We start from the raw sequence: 15,019 nt of genomic DNA on the forward strand, positions 1-15,019 counted from the left end.
TTAAGGGAACTACATTAAAACCTATACAAAGGAATAGCAGAGTAGGATAACATTTTTGTCCTGGTTTCTTAGGTCGATTTGTCACGTTGTAAAAAAAAAAAAAAGGAAAATGATTTGAATATAAATTTTGCATCTATGGATGATATGTCTGTATCCTTTACTGACCTATGTAAACTCCACTTTAGACACTACGGTCGGCCAAAGATATTATTATCTAGGTGTGAGAATAACTATCACCCCCCTCTCCTCTATAGGATCGGACAGGTAACATTCAACCCATCCAATCCATGTTTTACCCATTGTCAAGCCATAGACTACAAAGTCACGTGGATAAAATATGAATTATAATAAACTCTTTGGGCCATAAATAATATAGTAGGTAAGGAAGCATAAAACCTATAATGTCATGTTATAGAGTGGGAGGAGCTGAGTAGGTTGGTATATAGTTTTGTACGAAAATAACTCAATAGAATTGTATTTTATTCCATCATATCCTTGCTGTTTCTATGCTTAGGAGTCCAGTGGGTGGTTTTATCTCAGATTTGTAATTTATTCATTTGAATATCTACTTCATCTGATCTTAGGAGTCCAGTGGGTGGTCCTAACAGATTTTTGTAATGTATTCATCTAAATATCCACTTCATCTGATCTTAGGAGTCCAGTGGGTGGTCCTAACTGATTTTTGTAACGTATTCATTTAAATATCCACTTCATCTGATCTTAGGAGTCCAGTGGGTGGTGTCACTCAATGACTGACAGCCTTCCTGTACGAGCAAGTTACACATATAAAATACAAGTTGTATTCACAGTTTTTACTCCAAAAAAATTATATATTAATCTCCTCAGCTTCTCCAACTCTATAATGTGTGACAAGTTCAATGTGACAAGTTCCCTTTAAGAGAAATTGGATGTTATGTTAAAGGGAAACTAGCAGCAAGTTGGAAGCACCTAACCTGCTGATATATCCCTATAGCGCATGGGGCGCTGAGGATAAGGGTACGTTTCTCACCTTCATCCTTGGTGCTGTTTCTGTGATATTAGGAGTTTAATCCCTATAGTAATAAGTCATTTTGGTGCACTGGGGGTGGGGCTACTGCCCCCAATACACTGATCTGCCTCTGGCTGAAACACTCCGTAGGAGGGGCAGGCCGGTCTGGGCAAATTGATGCACTGGGGGCAGTAGTCCTATCCTCAGTCCACCTAAAAGATTTGTAAGCAGGGGGATTAAACTCCTAATATTACAGAAATGGCGCCAAGGATAAAGGTAAGAAATTTACCCTGTGCACTTTAGGGATAGTTTCCCTTTAAATAACAACCTAAGTTCCTAAAGAGAAAGATGAAACAATTCTGGGCCTTGTATATACATATGAACATCTTTTGGTCAATATATTAACATTTCTACAATAAATTCCCATTGAACAATTACATGACATAAAAACAAGACAGCAAAAAAAAAAACAACTAACAACAACACAAAAATGTAAAACGAAAAAAACAAAAACAAAACGTTAACATTAAGACCAGACCATGTGATAATCCAGATCCTTATAGGAAAAGTCATATTTTCTTCATCCAGTCGAGGCCTGACGTACTGTATCTGCTTTACAATAGGCTTTCACTCTGCCGCCTATTCTTCTGTTATCTGCCGGCCATTTTCAGGGTCAATGGGCACTTTATTTTTAATTCCATTAGTCGACTCCCCTCCACCCAACTCACAACTTTTACAAACAAAACAAAGGAAAATGAGCCATTAAGAGGGAAATATCATGTTGAAATCTCATGTTAGCCTGATGACTATTCCCCGCCAGGCCGCATCCTTTGCATTCAGAGGAATTTAATAATCTCAAGTGATGAAAACGGCTTGTGAAAGTGTTGTGAGCAGGAACGCGGCTCTCCTGACCTGTGTCCATGGAGCTCCGAACTTAGTGGCGCTCAGAGCAAAAATCACTAGGCCAAAAACAGCTGGCTGACAAAGCTATGAAGCAGCAGGGAATGCGGCTGCTTTATTGTTTATCTTTTGTTTATGAGGCTACATTCAAGTTTAATTATACCTTTAAATTAAGGTCTAACAGGCGTCAAGAGAATTCTTCTTCCACAAAGAATTAAAAAAAAAAAGAAAGGCTGAGAGAAAAGGATCTGTGTGTTCACAACACTGTGGTTTCCAAGTAACTTAACATATAGAATTAGAGAATGTTTCGCTTTGCTTGCGGGATCAGCACTTATCAGCGCAAAGGAAATTAAAGGGGATATCTCACCGATCGATAGTAACACAAATAAATAAAGGTCAGGTGGTTACTATTCATTAAAGGGGTGGTCTCAGGAATGGATATGGATATGACAGGGGGGTCTCTCAGCTATGGGCTTTATGAGAGTGTTCCTTAAGTTTTCAATGTATGATCTGAATGGTAGCCATGTAATACTACATTTCCCCTGGAGTGGGCGCTACTAGAGAAGGTGGAAAAAAAATCCTGCCTGCAAAAAATGTATTGCAAAAAAATCTTCCACTGTCTAGACATGTAGGGAGGCATTTATTAAGTCCGGCGTTTTTTATGCCGGACTTAAAAATGCCCCCGCAGCTCCGGCGGTACGGGGATTTATGTAGAGGCGGACTGCCTGTACATAAATCCTGTGCGCGCCGGTGCGCACCGCCGAAAACCTACGCCAGCTGAGGACTGGAGTAGGTTTTCGGCGTACATTTGGGCGGAACGGATGATAAATCGCGCGGACTCTGAGTCCGCGCCCTCCGTTCCGCCCACTTCCCGCCTACTTTCCGCCCCCTTTCCGCCCCCTGGCGTACTCGGCGGAAAGTGCCGATTTGCAATTATTTTATTCGCAAATCGGCCATTTGCGTATAAAATAATACGCAAATCGGCACTTTCCGCCAAAAATCATCCGTCCGCCGGATGATACATGTGGCCCGTAATGTCTACATTGGACTTGCGGAAAACCATGTACGAATCGCCCCATTTAGATGAATATGACTGACATTGTGAATATACAGTATATATACAATATAGAGTAATGACAGCCACAATAATGTGAATATACAGTATATATACAATATAGAGTAATGACAGCCACAATAATGATCATTTGTGTATGAGACCATACTGGCAAAAACAAGGCTTTTATTTTAAGGTGGAATTGGACTTTGGACTGGAATCCAGTCTAATGGTACTATTCCACAAAGCGATTTTTTGACGGTTAACGATAAACAATCTCAAACGGCGGCTATGGCGAACAATCTGAAACCGTTCACCCAATTACACGGAACAATGATCGTTACTTATGATTGTTCTTGCGGTTCTCCTGTTGTCACTACTGCATTGAACGCTACTGCGAACGACGTCTTATTACATGCGAGCGATTTGCAAATGATGAACGATAAAAATAGGTCCAAACTCTATCGAGCAATCAACGATTTCTCGTTGGTCGTTTAATCGTTGTCTGCTGTTACAGTAAACGATTATGGTTCAAATCCAAACGATTTTACGAACGATAATTTTACGAACGATAAATCTTCCAAGTATAGTCTCACGTCTGACCAATGTGGCTGTCGTCCATCTTTCCCTGATAGCAAATTCGCAATAATAGGGGGGAGGATGGAATTCCAATGTGTAAGGGACTAAGCGATTAAAGATAAACGATCGCTTATCGCTAACCTGAAATCGTTCACCATATTGCACAGAATGATAGTCGCTAGTTACAATTGTTACTACGATCGTTTTCTCCATCTGATCCCTGCAAAAGATGTGGAATTAGGGTGCGTTTACACAGACAGATTTATCTGACAGATTTTTGAAGCCAAAGACAGAAACAGACTATAAACAGGGATGAGGTCATGAAGGAAAGATTGAGATTTCTCCTCTTTTGAAATCTATTCCTGGCTTTGGGTTCAAAAATCTGCCAGATAAATCTGTCTGTGTAAACGCAGCATTACAATGATCGATTAGCAAACGATTAACGATGATTTTAGGACCTAAATCAACGACCAACGACACATGGACGATTTTTCGATCGTTGCCAATATACTGATTTTTGCAACGACAATCGTCCCATGTAATAGGGCCCTTATATAGGTTCCTACAGGACTGGATGGTATGTGTTAACATACTTCTTCCCCAGGGTTGGGGAACCTTCGGCCCTCCAGCTGTTGCAAAACTACAATTCCCATCATGCCTGGACAGCCAAAGCTAAAGCTTTGGCTGTCCAGGCATGATGGGAATTGTAGTTTTGCAACAGCTAGAGGGCCGAAGGTTCCCTATCCCTGTTATAAAGCATAGATGACCCCCAACAAATTTATCCCAAAAATACATATACTGCATAGCGCATAGGAATCAGTGTTTAGCGTATGTAACTAGGGGTATAGATGAGACATAAGAGCGTAAACTCTAAATGTAATCGCTTTCCACATAACTAAATGGCTGCAATCTGCTAATATAGCGCTAATGAATCAACTCCACCGTCTCAGGCTGCGGTCAATAGGTCATCCACCCTATCGCCACCGCCTTCATATTCCCTTATTGCTAGGTAGGATAATTACCAAGCCCTTACCCCAAGCTACAGCGCTGCAAATATTATGGGCACATAAACGAAAACATCACATTTTTTTATTGTGAAAACAGCTTTTTTCATTGCACTTTTTATGATGTTTATGATGCAATAATATCTAACTAGCAAACAACAGCTTTATGCCTTCAGAAGCTTACACTTACATATGCCAATCTCCAGGTAGAACGGTAATGATTACGGTACTTAGGTTGAGATTTACTGCTACTAGATGTACAGTATATAAATACCTTTAAATGCTCGCCTAGGGTTTGTTTAGACCTGTCTGTGTTTAATGGAGATGTCTATTAAAGGGGCTATCCAGCGAAAATCTTTTTCTGTCAAATCAACTGATATCAGAAAGTTCTATAGACTCGTAATTTACTTCTATTTAAAAATCGCAAGTCTTCCCATACTTATCAGCTGCTGTATGTTATGCAGGAAGTGGTGTTTTTACAGTTTGACACAGTGCTCTCTGCTGCCAGGCACTGTCCAGAGCAGGAGAAGTTTTCTATAGAGATTTGCTACTATTCCGAATAGTTCCTGTGGTGGCAGCAAAGAGCACTGTGTCAGACAACACTTCCTGCAGGACATACAGCAGCTGATAAGTATGGGAAGACTTGAGATTTTTTTTAAATAGAAGTAAATTACAAATCTGTATAACTTTCTTAAACCAGTGGATTTGAAAGAAAACATTTTTAGTTACATAACCCCTTTAAGGATGGCCAACAACAAGGGAGAGCACCTGATACCTTTATAATATGCATTGTATATAGTTATTTATTTAATATATATATACAATCAAAATAGGTATGTAAACATAAAAGCATAAACCCTTAGAAGATGGGTTTTGCATGTCAGAAAGTGTAAGGACTGGGATTCTGGCATCCCGAAATGGCTATCTATGCACTAAGAAGATTTAAAGCGATCATCAAACCATCACCATAGAGCGCAACAATGCAACAATGAAAGCTGAAGTCTAATTTATTTTCCGCAGAGCAACCCAGATTTCATTCCCAGTGTGAGATGGAACCTATACAAAGAGACAGCTGTTTACACTTAAGTAATAAGCGGAGGGTCCAGCAGTGAAGGGGTGTCTGCGATTCCAGGACTCCGCAGTTGCTGTCCCAGCCTGTCTTGGAATTCAGTCTATGCCAAAATGGGGGGTTTTCCTACTGCTGAGACATGGTTAACTCATTGTATTCCTTCATGGCCATATCTCTCGTATAGTGGAAGCCAGGTGGAAAATGTGTAAAAAAAAAAAAAAAAAAAAGTAAATTGTTGGTGTGTATGTAATATTTCTGATGGTTTTATCAATGTGCGTGGATAAATACAATAAAGTAATCAATAAAATGTCAAGTTGGAGAAGAGGGTCAAGTGCTCTATGGCAGGGGTAGGAGACCTAGGCTCTCCAGCTGTTGCAAAACTACAACTACCATCATGCCTTGGCTGTCCATGCATGATGGGAGTTGTAGTTTTGCAACAGCTGGAGAGCCAAGGTTCCCTACCTCGGCCTATGGTAAGTGTTATACCATCTGCATTGGGATTACTGATGCCATGAGTAATGTTTGAAATGCGTTGGCATTTTTTTAAAATTAATTTTTATTATAGGTATCTGTGTACTTTTAATAATTTTACAAGTAGGCGATGACTTTTTGAACATTGATATAAATAGCCTGGCTGAGGTTGGCTTCTTATTGTAAACCTGTTTGATGTCCAGATCCTAAGATCATGGCAAACAATCATTGGGCCTTCCAGTCCTGGGATGATGGAGGGTGGTCACATGACCTTGCACCAGCATAGTAACTTCATTGTAAGGTCTACTTTTTCATGGCCTACCTTCTAGAATCCATTACATATGAATTTATAACATATTTTTTTATATCACAATAAAAAAAAAACAATTTTCATCATATTTCAAGAAAGGCGACACACTGCGTATACAAGTGTATACCTTCAGTGAAACGAAACACTTGTAATAAAAGCGAGCGTCAGTAAGAGTGAGTATGGTCCCTGGCTGACAGTGGCAGCTGAGGTCCTAATGATGGATGAAGGTTTGGGGGCCTCTCACAGACAATTGACTGTAAGTGGAGCTTGTACATGGTTACAACAAATATTTAACCGAATAATAACACAAATAAAGAACTTGCAGCACTGGTGTGTGAATAATGTGCTGGAATCCGATGTGTGATCTGTGTGTGAACCCTCTGGGCAGTTCAGCAAAACCTGTTCCTGAGGGTAAAGAATTCCACTGCCTCCCTCCCTGATATCCCCGTGTCCGTCAGAAGGAATTCACAGAATTGTCAGGGAAATTTTCAATCTTTTTGCAGATATTAAAGTTCTAACCTATGGACAAGCCTGATATAAACATATAGGGGGAGATTTATCCAACATGGTGTAAAGTTAAACTGGCTCAGTTTCCCCTAGCAACCAATCAGATTCCACCTTTCATTTTCCAAAGAGTCTGTGAGGAATGAAAGGTGGAATCTGATTGGTTGCTAGGGGCAACTGAGCCAGTTTCACTTTACACCATGTTGGATAAATCTCCCCCCTAGGGTTCCAGTGTTTATGTGGTGTGGAGGGAAGTCACTGGGATGGCTAAATAATATATGAACTCTATAGTAACCTATATAATTTGTCATGAAAGTTGCTGTGGACTGCCTATAGGACTAAGTAAAGAAGATGTAGGATTCAGCACTCGCAAACGTCAGGAAATACATCTTAAAATGTAACTTTTAATGCATTTGTGCATTTAAAATTTTGAATCCTACGTGTTTCGCGCCATAGCACTTACTCATGGTCACAAGTAACCCTGATTAAGTGCTATGGGGCGAAACGCCTTGGTTTTGCAATTTTTAACTGCACAAATGCATTAAAAGTTATGTTATAAGATGTATTTCCTGAGGTCTGCGAGTGCTGAATCATATATCTTCTCTGCTTGGTTCTTATTAGGATTGAACGTCTGGCTAAGGTTGGGATTAGTGATGAGAAAACATGTTCGTGAATGTTCGTATGTTCGTACGCTAATTGTTCGTGTTGGCTGATCACAAACAATTTGTTTGATGATCGGAATGGTTATAACGTTCATTTTCGAACATATTAGAACTTGCGAGTGTACGCCACTGCGTAATTTACACCTTGCGCCTGATAATCTGTACGCATGTGCATAACGCTATACCGAAACGTATGCAATCCTTACGCAAATGCATAATTTACACTTTGCACCTGATAATCTGTACGCATGGGCGTAGACCGAAACATGCACTTCTACTGTACATTTGTTAATTGTTTGTGAATTTTTGACTACCACAAACTGATAACGCTAATTTTTTTTTAATGTTCGTGTTCGGGATGTTCGCCCCTTGCCTTCTACCTACTTTAATCAAGGACTAAATTCCACAGGTGTGAGGTAAACTGATCTACCTAACTTTTTCTCCGGTTCTACTATAGGACTGTCTATAGGAAATCACCCTGAAAGTGCCCACTGGTGGACGGGGACTGAGCTGACAGTTGGTTGGTTATTAAAAAAAAAAAAAAAGTGTATCCATCAACTTTAGGCTAGGGCTCCATGGAGGCATGAAGATCGCAAGTCACTCATAATGTTAGTGAATTGTGTCATACTGCAACATAAACATTACAGTTGCAATCACTAGCCTCAATGAAAGTCTCATACGACTGCAACCTGCTTGCAATTTTTTTTTTCTGTTGCACAAACAACTTTCACACACGTTAGATATTTTGGTAATTTTAACCTTGACCATGGTGTTAGGAGGTAATAAAGGGATTAAATCATTCCAGATAACAATAAACCAGCACAATGCTTATTACTACCAAACCATCCGATCAGCATAAACAGCAGGCCGAGTAGAATAGGGAGCATGAGAGGTATAGCTGGAGGTGACCTCCTGAGTTTCCTCAGGCATTGAAACCTCACAGTTTGGTACTAAAATTCTAGGTATATGACATGCAAGACAGAAGGTAGACTTTACTGTCTGGCAGCCATGCTCTTCTTACAGCCTCGGGGCCTGGGAGGAGGCACACAACACACTGATGGGAAGTTCCACACACAACCAGAATGTTCCAAGCGAAGATTCCAAGCCGGAGTTCAGGGACATCACAGACAAGGCCAAGAGGTGGAGAAAGATACAATACTACACAAAAAGGCATTCTACACAATCCAGCAATCCAGAAATGTGAATGCTCAAACTTGACAAACCAAGTATACCAACTATATATATATATATATATATATATATATATATATATATATTATTATTATTTATTTATTTATTTATTATTATGTATTTGTGTTTTTTCTTAATCTTGAATTCAATTCTAACATGCCTTGTTCATGAATGGGAATCTTCAATGTTTATATACAAGGATCTACCATGGCCATGTAATGATTCCGCACTACAGATCCCAGATCAGAGCTCTCCTTGAGTTGTGCGCCTTTGTGACCACCATATGACCAGGCTTAGAATTTCATCCTCTGATAATAAACAATGAAAGTTTCCCTCCTCTTATAGCAAGCAAATATTGTTAAAATCTCTGCAAATACAGCATTGTTCCCCAATCTATGGCTCTCCAACTATTACAAGACTACAACTCCCAGCATGTCCTGACTTTGGCTCTTGTTAGTCGTAGTTTTGGAGAGACAGATTGGAGAACACTGACATTAAGTAGCATCCTGCATTGACAATGATAAAAATTACCTGGTCGCATTTACTAAAAATGTAAACCAGAGAACAAAACTATGTAGACTGCAGTGTTCATCCCAACTCAGCTACCACAAAGTTACCTATATTCACCGGCAACCGTCATACACAAACATATAATAAGTATATTGACAGCCATTATGACCTCAAGAATCATATAGTATGACAGTCGAAATGCGTTGGCAAATTATACGCTCTCAGTTACAGTATCAAAGCCATATAAAGAGGAAACCAAATATATATATGGGTAATAGGACCTATTAAGCGTCACATCCGAAGGGATCAATAACACAAGACAACTAACAGAATATGCCATTGATGAATGAGGATGAAGCATACATGTGGCACAGAAGACACACACATACCATAAAGCGGTCCTCCTACCTTGTTCACTGCTGTTGTCCCCGCTCTGTGACGCATGTCCACCACTGGAAGGTCCCGGCGTTCCCGCTGAATGCGTAGATACTGCGTCATCGTGATCTCTCCATGAGGCAGGATTCTGATGGGCAGCGTTGACCAGGAAGATTCCCATAAAGAGTAGGAAAAGAAGAGAAGAGAATTGTAAGTACGTCAGGTTTTTGGGCTGTGCGGTGGTAATGCGATTCACTCGCTACATCCTAAACTGTTTGGCAGACTCCTTTCAAATCAGCTGGTGTCAGAAAGTAGCAGAGATTTGTAATTTACTTCTTTTTAAAACTCTGAATTCTTCCAGTACTTATCAGCTGCTGTATCCCTTGCAGGAAGTGGTATTCTTTCCAGCCTGGAGAGCAGGAGAGGTTTTCTATGGGGATTTGCTGCTGTTCTAGACAGTTCCTGTCAGGGACAGAGGTGGCAGCAGAGAGCAGTGTGTCAGACTGGAAAGAATACACCACTTCCTGCAGGACATACAACAGCTGATAAGTACTGGAAGACTTGAGATTTTCTTTTTTTAAAAAAAAAGGAAATCACCAATCTCTGGCACTTTCTGCCACTTATTTATTAGAACGATTTTTTATTTTTTTTATTTTTTGCTGAACCATCCTTTAAGGAGATGTGATTTTAACTTAATTGAAAAGATTTGAACTTGGAATATGGGGACATAGTAAATATATATATATATATATATATATATATCATTTACATACACTTATGTATAGTAATTATTCAATTTATTGTTCCCTGTAAATCGCTATCTCAAGGTGGGGAGGAGTCAATTGCAATGGGATTGCTGACATACATGTCTCCCCCCCTGATCACTACATCACCCCACATATATTAAAGGAGTTATCCAGGATTAGGAAAAACACAGCTACTTCCCTGCAAAAACAGCGCCACTCCTGTCCTCCTGGTTGTGTGTGGTATTACAATTCAGCTCCATTCACTTTAATGGAACTGAGCTGCAAAACTAAACACCCAAACTGAGGACAGGAGAGGTGCTGTTCCTGGAAGAAAGTGGCCATGTTTTTCTAAGCCTGGATAACCCCTTTAAAATCTGGGATGCTCCAGAAATATTTATATACAGAAGTGTGACCGATATTGGCGGATATGACTTGTGGTCTTTAGGTATGTTCGGTATATTAGAAGTAATCTAAGGGTTACATGGCACCTTACAATTCCTTCAATAGGCCATTTGTTGGATAGACAGGCCAGATGGCGACCAGACTCCTCCTTTCCAACATATGACGTCACACAGATATAGAAAGTAAAACAGATGCTATGTGCATAGTGACAGAAGGAATTCCACTTAATGCTCCGACTATTATATATCACACAAGAAGCGTCAGGCCTCTCTATGCAGCATAGAATAGTCAGGGCATAGGTGTGAAATAACTAAGATCAGGCTGCAAAGGCAATGCTGAGCCCAGATTATATAGGACGTAATCCACTAAACAGACATGGAAGTGTTATTACAGTAAATTGCTGGATCCTACTGTGTTAAGGGCCAATGTCCCCTGCTGATCATATACACAATCACATGTAAGTCTATTGAAGTAACTGAGATGTGACAGAGCGAGCAGGAGTGAAAGAGAGTGTGACAGGAAAGGAAGAGACAGGAAAGCGGAAAGGAAACCCAATCCAAAATACTGATAGTTACATTGTATGATGGATAAGAGAACATGCTACAGCTGGACAGAGACAGGAAGATGGCCGCAGTATGACCAGCTACAAAAGTCATATATATATATATATATATATATATATATATATATACATATATATATAAAAGTCTTTAGACTTTATATTTATGGTGAGTGCCGAGATTCAACTTTTACTATATATATATATATATATATATATATATATATATATATATATATATATATATATATATCTTGAGGTATAATCAGCAGCACAGTTACAAGTGACGGGTGCCAGTACACAAATCCTCCAACCACAGGTTTCTCAGTAATATGCAAAGAAGTTGTCACGGCACTCCAAATGAGGTGTAGCAAAAGAAGTGTATTTATTCCAAATAAATCAGCACAGCAAGCATAATCAAGTGGCCACTTGATTATGCTTGCTGTGCTGATTTATTTGGAATAAATACACTTCTTTTGCTACACCTCATTTGGAGTGCCGTGACAACTACTTTGCATATATATATATATATATATATATATATATATATATATATATATATAGTAAAAGTTGAATCTCGGCACTCACCATAAATGCTTCATAATTTCATTGTAGAAAATGTCATATTTATTACAAATACAACAGGACGTTTCGGGGTTAGCCTTTTTCAGTTAAAAAAAAAAAGGCTAACGCCGAAATGTTCTGTTGTATTTGTGATGAATATAAAATTTTCTACGATAAAATTATGAAGCATTTATGGTGAGTGCCGAGACTGAACTTTTGCAGTAGTGCTGGAATCTTTTTCCTACTACGTGCACCACCCGTAAACACAGTAGTGCCGTCTAAAGACTTTTATATATAATGGAGAAAGCTACCCTCAATCTACCATTGTGTTTCAATGTCGGTAGTATTTATGACACCCTTTCCTGCCTGTAGCTGTGTCTACCATAACAAGGTGGGAGCATTCCTTCCACACGTGGAACAGCTGCCTTACTTGTCACCTGCTAATAACCCCCTCTAATTAATACCCTGTAACACCCAGCGCCCACCTCCCACCCAGTGTGAATGCAATCCTACACTCTCTCCTAATAATGCCGCCAAACAGGCCACAAAGCTCCATGACAAGAACAACATCTGCTCTAGGGAAACGAAGGTAAATTATTACTCCGGTGACAACATTGGATTCATATTGAAACGTTTTCTAGTGAACTTATACATCAGAGACAGTAGTCAGACTAATTGTAATGTGCTAAAAGGGGATATGCACTGAAAATATTGGAGGAAGAGTACTTCCAAACTGCAAAGCTAAAGGTCTTGTCTGGCCAATATGGCGTCTATTACAGATCCTACTAGGGTCGTCATGTCATAATATGGAAACAGAAGATCTATTACTGCATAACTTCACAGACTCCCCCTACAATTTTACTGTAATACAGATTTTCACCCAACTTTCCCAAGAACATACCCAATTAAAGGCAGGATACAATTCTTATAACTTGACATAAGAGAACATCTCAACTTAAAGGGATCTGTCACTATAAAAATGCTTCGAATCTGGCGACACTGTGTTATAGAGCAGGATGAGCTGAGCAGATTAATATATAATGTTGTGGGTATTTTGTTATTAACTGATCTAAATCACAGCCTATTCCGAGCTTTGGAGTCAAGTGGGCGGTCTTATTTCTATGTATAAGTGTGCCTACCGCCCCTTAAGGAATTAAGCCCCACAAAACTTTATATTAATCTGCTCAGCTCCTTCTGCTCTATACAGTGATGCTGGCAGATCAAGCCATTATTCATCACGGCAGGTTCCCTTTAAGAGAAATATTCTTTAAAATTCTTTGTAATTTTGCATTCGAGCTAGTGATCCACCTTAGACTTAAGTTTATATACCTTATAGCATGGAATGTAGTGGAGCGAGAGAATCCACTATAGATTGTTGGGTGACGCCTATTCAGCACTATGCAATTCAGTAACCAAACAAAGCAACATTAAACTAACTAAAAAGTGCAAAAGATTTACCAGATAAACATTCCAATACAAGACAAGGATGTGAGAGAGGGGAGAGTCTCAGATTTTTTCTTTCTACTTTCACTTATTGCCAGTTTTAGAGGATCTGACCAACAATGAGTGGCTAAGGAATCAATCTATTCAGCGCTATTCATACTTGACAGTCCAGCATAGGTAATTTCGACACAACCAACCAAAGAGGAAAAAATGCATTATGTGGACAATCCCTTGATCCCAGAAAATGCGGCTGGTGCTCTATCAACTCATAGACTATACGATAGATAGTTCTCACAAGAGCACTTGAAAGTTGAGGCACTCACCACTGCGTTTTTATAAAATAGCTTTCTTTATTCACATAAATGCAGGTAGATAGATACAAACGAGTGATGGGCGACAGCCTGTTTCGCGTGCACAATCAACACGCTTCCTCTGGGCCCTCCTCTCTGGGCTGAGAGGAAGCGTGTTGATTGTCCATGCGAAACAGGCTGTCACCCATTCACTCATTTGTATCTATGTACCTGCATTTATGTGAATAAAGAAATCTATTTTATAAAGACGCAGTGGTGAGTGCCTCAACTTTCAAGTGCTGTTGTGAGAACTAGCTATTCACCCTTGACAGCAATGACCACAAATGAAAACACGTCGACCTGGACAATGCATAACCCCAGTTTATATGTGACAATTCATCTGATGGTGGCCACATCTTTGTGTCTGTAGTCACATCACAGCCTTGGGCACTGACTAGGATTATAGAAGGTGCTGACTCTTTACTACAGAAAGTCAAATCTGGGAAATACACAGCTACGTATAAAAATAGTTGGAAATAGAGAGAGACCCATCGACACAGGAAGAACAAAGAGGGCCAGTTCTATAGACAACACAATGGGGGTAGGGTGGTTGCCTGTATTCTAGGATTGGTAAGATAAGGGACTTCCTTTCTGTATACAGTGACATCATGGAGGGTCATGGAGATCAATCTGCACTAAATGAAGATATTCAGGCTAAATTCTTCTTTGTATACTGAGATATAAAAGCCCAGTATACTGAGATCTAAAGGCTCACAAGAGGTAATAATCGGCTTACTGATATGTAAACGTGTAGGCAGGCTGCACATGGTTTAATAATTTAAGATACAAATGTGGATTTCCTTCTCCAATCTAATTGTATTAAAGAGAAGAGTTTCCAGGTGAAAAGCTGAGAATATTGAGCAGCCCAATACAAAGCGGATGAAAAAGACATCCAAGAAGCAAGGTCCCCTGGGAAGGCATTTTCTATTTGCCGGGCCGCAGCCCCGCAGCTGATAATGCAAGTTGTAATTAATATAAAAGCAGGAGACAATATGGGAAGAGCTTGTACTTGCACTGCCACAAGAGATCTCTCTGCCTAGAATGTGTTTCTCATTTACACACCAGCCTGCCCCGCAAAACACTACTTTATCAGAACACTCTCCCTGGGAAGGTTAAAAATTGATTTAGTAACATCATTGGATATTGCTAAACCTACAGCGGGGCACAATAGCTGCACAATGAGCTGCCATCTTTTTATATTAAACTAGAAAAAAAATCATTCATCATATATATATATTTATTTATGTTATAATATATATATATATATATATATATATATATATATATATATATGATGAATGATTTTTTTTTAATAATATGCTAGGATATAACTTAGTA

At 39.5% G+C, this 15,019-nt stretch overlaps 1 protein-coding gene across 6 annotated transcripts in view; it reads right to left on the reverse strand.

The window, feature by feature from the left end:
• Positions 1-15,019, reverse strand: part of MEIS2 (Meis homeobox 2) — a 123,452-nt gene that overhangs the window by 91,817 nt on the left and 16,616 nt on the right. For all 6 annotated transcript variants that reach the window (XM_069951354.1, XM_069951356.1, XM_069951355.1 and 3 more), the window contains exon 7: positions 9,651-9,765. In XM_069951354.1, coding sequence (XP_069807455.1) covers positions 9,651-9,765 — 115 coding nt within the window. The remainder of the gene's footprint in view (positions 1-9,650; positions 9,766-15,019) is intronic.

This window comes from Dendropsophus ebraccatus, chromosome 13, assembly GCF_027789765.1.
Source record: "Dendropsophus ebraccatus isolate aDenEbr1 chromosome 13, aDenEbr1.pat, whole genome shotgun sequence".
Taxonomy (NCBI): domain Eukaryota; kingdom Metazoa; phylum Chordata; class Amphibia; order Anura; family Hylidae; genus Dendropsophus; species Dendropsophus ebraccatus.